Genomic DNA, 8,343 nt, shown 5'->3' with positions numbered 1-8,343 from the left:
ATATATAAAGGCGTTTTAAACCCTTCCCACACTCTTGCAATATTCTAAACAATGTTTCTAAACTCTAAACACTCCAAAAGAGACAGAATGTCATGATTTCAGCTCCCTGCCTCCGCTGCTCTCAGCCACCGGCAAGTGTTCTTGGCCACGCCCACTTCTCCACGCTGCACGGAGAACAGCTGATCAGCTGATCAGCTGCAGCAGGAAGTTTATCCTGCAGTAGGGCTGCTCATAGGTGCAGCAGGCGCTAAATAATTTAAAAGAATTTATTTTAAATAAAAATTCCATGCAGATCGTGCGGCTCATCCAATTGTGCGTCATGTCTAACGTCCGCGGCAAACGAACCGCGAAGTAGTGAGGGACTTCTGTATTTGTGTATGTTACAGTAAGTATTTAATAAAAAGTTTTAAAAATCTTTCTGTGTAACTATCTCATGTTACAATGTGGACACCCACAGCTGATATATGTACAAAACTGAGTTTATTTTTTTATTTTTTTGATGTGTGTGGCTTATATTCCTGTGTGCTCTATAGTCCAGAAATAACGGTAATTCATGTGAGAATTCCTACATTTTTCAAAGTTCCTTAAATTTGAGTTATCATTAACTAACAGATTGTGTGTCCAACTATATGTCCCCACATTTTATTTACTTGTGTAGATATTTCTAACAGTCACAACATAACATTAAATATGTAGTTGTCCTGATTCGTTTATACAAGAACAAGAAAAATCTATTCGTTGATGGCTCTGAACCATGTGATCAGTAGTGACGGACATTTTTATCTACAATTTGTTATCAGTTTTAAAGCATTCTTCAGAGACATTAATAATTGTATATTTGGATGAAGAAAAAGTGAGCAGTATTATTACTCGAGTACAACAGTTAAAAGTACAATCGGATGTGTTTTCATTGACATCATTCCAAATCAAAGCTGAGAAATACCCCAAACTACTTCAGAACCATCTCGTGCGTGACTGAATGTAAACTACACACGTTCCTATTGCACTTTAAAGCCGAACAGCAGCTTGTGATTGCTGTCACTTAACCTGTAGAAACAGAGTCCAACTGACGTCAGAGAACTGCTGCAGTTACTGTAATCATCTAAACACTAAGGTTACTTGAAGAACAACTTGAAGAAATCACCTCACACTTCAAGCACAGCAACAGTGAACACATTTTCTATTAAATCTGATTTGAATTAATCAAGTAACCATGTTTTATGGTGCTGTCTTTCTATATATCCAGTTGAGTAACTTCCAGTGTGTATATTTCCATTTAGAAGAGGACAGACTGTTGAGTAAGCCCATCATTGAGCAGAAGACCTGATTTTACACAGTTTGCACAACGAGGCTATCTGCTCCCTGTTTAATCAAGCACTTCCCCCCTTTCTGCAAACATTATGCAAATTTACGAACACTTTCTTCAAACAACACGTTTCTTTCTTGGAGTATTCCACGTCCAGACGGTTTTATAAAAAATGTACACTGTGCGCATACTCTGAAACAAGTCATACAAAGCGCAGACTGTAAGCCTTAACTACCAACGAACACATTGCCACAGATTACCAGAATCAAAGTTACTAGAACCGCCTTCTTCCACCTGCGTAATATCACTAAAATTAGAAACATCTTATCTAAAATTGATGTAGAAAAACTGGTTCATGCATTTGTCACGTCTAGACTGGACTATTGCAATGGTTTGTTATCCGGGTGTCCAAATACTTCTTTAAAACCCCTTCAGTTGATCCAAAATGCTGCTACCAGAGTCTTAACTGGAGTTACTGGGAGAGATCAAATCTCTCCAGTTTTAGCTTCTCTCCATTGGCTCCCTGTCAAGTCCAGAATTTAATTCAAAATCTTACTTCTAATCTACAAAGCCCTCAACAACCTAGCACCATTTAATATTACTGATCTTATTGTTCCATATTTTCTTAACAGAGCACTTCTCTCTCAGACTGCAGGTTTACTTGTGGTTCCTAGAGTTTCCAAAAGCAGAATGGGAGGCAGATCTTTCAGTTCTCAGGCTCCTCTCTTGTGGAACCAACTTCCAGTTTCTGTCCGTGAGACTGACACATTGTCCAGTTTTAAAACCGGGATTAAGTATATTCTTTTTGATAAATCCTATAGCTAGGGTTAGCTTGGGTTTCCTGAGCTATCTCTTAGTTATGTTTCATCTCTCTGCTGCTGTCTTGGCTTGCTCTACTCTTCCTGTTGGTATTTGTAATTGTTTCTATCTTAACATGTGTTTTGTCTTTCCTCCTATAGAATGTCCACCTGGACCTGTCATTCTGTGTCTGTTTCTACTTCCTGTCCTCTCAAACCCAGCTGCTCGTCTTGAGCCTGGTTCTGCTGGAGGTTTCTTCCTGTTAAAAGGGAGTTTTTCCTTTCCACTGTCTCCTTTGCGCTTGCTCAGGATTGGAGACTGTGATGAAGTGAAGATTCAACACAATCTGCTTCTTCCTTAGATAGAAAACTTTTACTAATTTATTCTTTTATGTACGTGAATGTCTCTGTTCAGTGTCCTGACATGACTTCTGTTGGGACTTTGCGCTTTATGAATAAACTGAATAGAATGAAATAAATGTATTTTGCTACATGAGGTAAATGAAAATGGTTTTCCAAAATAAATGTACCATTTAGACGAAATACAGCATTTAGAATGAGGGATAATTTCACCTCAGAATGGTGCCGCTCCACTATAATAGATGTAAATGATGTGTGTTATTACAGCTGCGTTAGTACAGTGATCCGTGTTGGGATATATTTTTCTTACATATGCACAAACATGAAATTGTTTTCCCGCTTGGCGGTAAACTCTATGCCCTGAAACGTTTGTGCGATCAGACGTCAGTTATCCAGACTCGCCACGCAGCAGGTAAACAACAAACAGGGCTTCAGCAGGTGTGCTGAACTTTCTGTTCATTCAAACATCTGAACCATATTTTCTATTTGACACTAATGTGGTTCAGAGCCATCTGAGTCACAAATGATTAGGTTAATTACTCAACAGATGCAATGTCATACAAATACAAGAACGTGTATGATGATGAATGACTTTTTGCAGAGCTGGGTGTCGGTGCAAAGATTGATGATTTTAATGTATTAAAGACTCTTGTCCTCTGTTTGACACAGCACATTATAGCTTATGGTGACCACAGCAGGTCCAAAAGCAATCAGAAGGAACATTTAACCATAGAGATGTCTCAGTTGGAGGTCACTCTGGACCGACTGTGCTCAGACTTTCAAGCACATGCAGATAATAAACGGTCTGGACCACCTCGGAAAGTGGACCAAAGGAAAAGCTAGTCAATGTGCATTGATGTTGTTTAGACCAGTATTTAGCATTATTTGAACAGGTCTGGGGCGGCACGGTGGCACAGTTGGTAGAGCTGCTGCCTCTCAGCGAGCAGGTTGCCAGTTCAAATCCCAGTCTGGAGGCTTTTCTGGGTGGAGTTTGCATGTTCTCTCCGTGCATGCGTGGGTTTTCTCCGGGTACTCCGGTTTCCTCCCACAGACCAAAAACATGCATGTTAGACTGATTGGTGACTCTAAATTGTTCCTAGGTGAGAGAGAGAGAGAATGAATGGTTGTTTGTCTTGTTTGTCTCTGTGTGTCCCTGTGAAGGACTGGAGACCTGTCCAGGCGTCTCTGTGATGGACCGGAGACCTGTCCTGGGTGTCCCTGTGAAGGACTGGAGACCTGTCCAGGTGTCCCCCGCCTCTTGCACAGTGATTGTTGGACATGGGCACCGGCGACCCAAAAAGGAAGAAGCAGGTAAAGATGATTGGATGGATGGATGATGGATGGATGGATGGATGGATGGATGGATGGATGGATGGATGAACAGGTCAGAACATCATCAACGTTGCTGCAACTCTTTAATGTATAGATTCACCCTGCGGTTCTATCGGAGGCAAAACCAAGAGGACAAAAGCAAATGTACGTCACGCAGACACAACGATGTGAACACCATGACTATACGACTTTAAAATGATGATTGGCTCTTAATTCAAGTTCAGTTTGAGTTCCATCAGAACCTCTTAGATGTGTTATTTTCTAGATTTAGTTTATTCTAAAACATGCCACGGTCATGGACCAGATTAACAACAAGGATCAGGCATATTGGGAAGAGGAGGCCCAACTTGTGAACTGGTGTTGGGAAATAACCTGGTTCTGAATGTCAACAAAACAAAAGAGCTCATTATTGACCCCAGGAAAACAAAACCACATCACATGCCGCTGCCCATAAACAACACGGAGGTGGAGGTGGTGGAGAGCACCACGCTCCTGGGGGTGTACATAAGCAATCAGCTGTCTTGGTCAAGAAACACTGGGTCCCTAGTGAAGAAAGCCCAGTAGCGTCTGCACTTTGTAGGCTGGAGGGAGCACGCCTCCCACCCCATGTCCTCACCACATTCTACAGAGGAACCATCGAGAACATCATGACCAGCTGCATCTCAGTTTGGGAGGGAAGCTCCCCGGCTGCAGACAGGTAGGATTTGAGGAGCGTGGTGAGAATGGTGGAGAAGATCATTGACACCCCTCCCATCAGTGGTGTAGTCTATGTGATACGTGAGCATACGGAGTATACCCACTAGAAGAGCTTGGGAATTCCAGTATACCCACTTGTACTAACTGGTGCCCTTTGGTTTCTAAGCACAGTATACCCACTACAAAAATGTAGACTGCACCACTGATCCAGGACATTGGTCTCAGATGCTGTGTGACCAGAGCAAATAAAATCAAGACTCACACCCACAACATGGACTGTTTACTCTGTTGACCCTGGCTGAAGGTACTGCAGCCTGAAGACCAGAACCACCAGGTTCTGCAACAGTTTCTTCCCATGAGCTATCAGACTGGTGAACTCACTAATGAAGAGATCATGATCAAACACACGCACAGCCACAGACATCCCTGACCACCAAAGTCTATAAAAGTCATGTAAACCGTGAACTCCTACAGTGCTGTGGAGAAATGAAACCAGATTTTGTTCAATGTTTCATATTGGTGCACTGTACAAATTTGAATGACAATAAAGTTTAGCCTTTTTTTTATTACATTTGTGGTTTTTAATGTCTGATCTTTCATTTATTTTATCGCTAGACCTCCTGTTTGTGAAGCACTTTGGTCAACAATGTTGTTTTTAAATGTGCTATGTAAATAAAATTGACATTGACTAAATGATGGCATCGCTGATGAAGTTTGAGCAAAATGTTCTTTTACATCATTTTATGCTCATTCCTTTACGTATATAGATTAGCCTTACCTGACTGATGGGTACGTCCTTTGAGGCTGAGGCCGTTGGTGTTTAGAGAGGCGGAGCGGGTCAGAGGGGAACAGCGTGTAGGAACAGGAACAAACGTGGGGTCCAAGTCCAGAATGAGCTGGTTCAGCTGCTCTATGGACACATCGATGTCTGTCGTTAATGAAGCCAGTTCATCTTCCTGACAGGACGATGTGGTATTAGCAGACTGGGAGTCGTGTGCTGTGTCCTCGACCGTCAGGCCTCTCTGCACTGCCTCCCTGCTGCTGAGTCCTCGAGGTGGTGTTTCAGGAACCACCAGAGGTGGTGGTCCGTCTCTCTCCGGCCTGTTTGACTTCCCCTGTGCGCCCACGGGAAGCAAACTATCAGGGGCGGCTTCCACCATCTGCTGCTGCCGCACCCAGGAGTGAGTGGAGTACTCCGGTTTCTTACTTTCAGGCGTGTTTTCAGAGGACAGGGAGCAAGCAGAGCCTGGTCCTCCTTCATCCTCATCGTCCAGGATGTCCGTCTCCCTCTCGCTCGATGAAGCCTCTCCATTGATGGTGTGTCCCAGTCCAGACTCGTCTCCAGTCATCCCTCCCGCCCCACGGCGAGGCAAAGCAACCTCAGTCATGACCAGAAGAGGCTGGGTAGGCTCCGAGTCTACCCCAAAGATCAGCTTCCCTCCCTGGATCCACTGGTCCCGTGAGGGCCCTCTTCTCAGCCTGGTTTCGGTTCGGCCCTGTGAGGTAATGGACAGGCCGGAGTCGCTGCTGGCAGACGGTACTCGGTCTCTGCAGCTCGGACTGCCGGTGGTCAGAGCGAGGGAATCTCCTTCACTACTCTTCTTCTTCACTTCCGAGTACAAACTTTCATTTCCAGGGCCCAGGAGGTGAGGAGGAGCTGTAAGGAGACACGATCGCTCCGGTCAATAAAAGATGCACACGCTGACATGTAGGTACAAATCTACACGGTAACCACAAATCATGCACACAGCAGGCACTTTATTATCAGGGTGAATAAACGTGCATGTGTAGTTACAAAACCATTAGGACGTTGTGTAAAATGTAAAATAAAAACAGAATGCAATGCTTTGCAAATCTCATAAACTTTCATTTGTTTCAAGAACTGTTTTGGCCGCGGTAGCTCAGTGGTCAGTGTCATGGTCCTGTAGTCCTGACGCTGCAGGTTCAAGCCCCGGTGGTGTCAGGAAAAAGAAAAGCAACAACCGTGTTTCCAAAGTCAATCAAACATGAGTTTTTGAGATTTGCACATCATTGCATTCAGCTTTTAATTTTTTACAATTTACTCAACGTCCAAATTTCTTTGGAACTTGGGTTTTGTGCTAAGAAAAGATTTATTGTAAGTCTTAGTCTAAACAAAGCAACACAAAATACATTTCTTGGATTTATTTTCCAAGTCGTTTTGTGCTTTTTAACCCGTTTTTCTTGGTCAACGTCTTTTGTCATCTCGATGTGACCGCGGCTGCACCGTGACGTCTCGAACGTTTAACTCTATAGAAGCTCAACTGAAGGTTTTCTTTTGTTTTGGCACCTTGAACCCAACTCCACACCTGCACCAGTACTGTACATGACTCACGAGTCCAGACACACTCCACCTAGGAAACACAGGGGCCCCTTTGTGCGGGCTGACGGATGCATGTGTCCCAGAAAAGACGTGTCTGTCCCAGACGTCTACCTGAGGACAGATAGAGCTGATTGTGTGTTGACGCACAGAGTTTTCACAACAAAAGATCACGAGATCTGCAGGCCTTACAGCACGTAGGAAACAAAAATAGGGATTAAATCTTGAAGTTCTTTTCTCATGTGACTAAGTTATAAATTTTCCAAATATATGTAGATCACATAATGAAAATAATTATCTATACTTCATATATAGGCAGAAATATTACTCCAATTTTTTAAAACATCAGGATGTTGAATGCAACAAAATACAAAGCTAAGCAAATAAATGCTCTCATATTTTATTCATAGTGGTGAGCCCCTGCCCGTCTTTACTTCTTAGAGTTCCTCTGAAATGCTTTTATACTCGGTCCTCCTACAGACCTGTTGACAATTAACGTGTTTTTCAGATTATACGGCGCATTAAGCAAAACAAAACAGTCAGATAAGTCAAACTTTATTCAACCGATTCACAATAATCACATAAAATCAGTAAGCACAACCAGAATTAATACATAAGGAGCATTGGATTATAAGGCTTGTTGCCGATTTTTGAGAATATTAAAGGATTTTAAGTGCGCCTTATAGTCTGAAATGTATGGTAAACTAATATATGCAAAATGCCTCTCCTGCTGTTTTTCACCATCACATCTTAGTTTTACAACTGTTTATTTACTATCAAATTCCAAATTAGGTTAGGTTAGATTTATTTGTCATGTGCAAAATCAACACAAGAGCAACAATGTAATGAAATGCTTAGGACGAGAAGAACCGTCTCGACTTGCCAAAAAAAAAAGACAAGAAAACAACAACAAGAAACATCAAACCATGCAGCAAAAATACTAAAAACATACTAAAATATATGCTACTCACATACCAAGAAAAAAATATAAAAAAAACTACTAACATACTAAAAAACATATAAAAAATACTACTAACATACTAAAAAATATGGTACTAACATACTAAGAAAAACATTTAAAAAAATACTACTAACATGCTAAAAAATATACCACTAACATACTAAGAAAAACATAATAAAAAATACTACTAACATACTAAACGCATCAAAGTCCATGCTCAATAATCCAGGTATACAATCCAACATTTTTCAGTCAGGTCATCTGAAAAAACTGTCCAGATGACCTGACTGAAAATTGTTGGATACTAAACACATGTTTAAAATATTACTAACATATTAAAAAAACATTAAAAAAAATACTACTAGCATACTAAAAATATGCTGTTAACATACAAAGAAAAACATTAAAAATACTACTAACATACTAAAAAACATATTAAAAAATACTACTAACATACTAAAAACATATAAAAAATACTACTAACATACTAAAAAATATGGTACTAACATATTAAGAAAAATATATTAAAAACTACTACTAACATACTAAAAAA

At 41.1% G+C, this 8,343-nt stretch overlaps 1 protein-coding gene across 1 annotated transcript in view; it reads right to left on the bottom strand.

The window, feature by feature from the left end:
* Positions 1-8,343, bottom strand: part of si:ch211-191a24.3 (tensin-3) — a 57,437-nt gene that overhangs the window by 33,369 nt on the left and 15,725 nt on the right. The window contains exon 12 of the mRNA XM_037697901.1: positions 5,270-6,148. Within this exon, the coding sequence (XP_037553829.1) occupies positions 5,270-6,148 (879 nt within the window). The remainder of the gene's footprint in view (positions 1-5,269; positions 6,149-8,343) is intronic.

Source organism: Nematolebias whitei, chromosome 3 (genome assembly GCF_014905685.2).
Source record: "Nematolebias whitei isolate Nwh7 chromosome 3, NemWhi1, whole genome shotgun sequence".
Lineage (NCBI taxonomy): Eukaryota > Metazoa > Chordata > Actinopteri > Cyprinodontiformes > Rivulidae > Nematolebias > Nematolebias whitei.
This window is presented reverse-complemented; position numbering and strand designations above follow the sequence as displayed.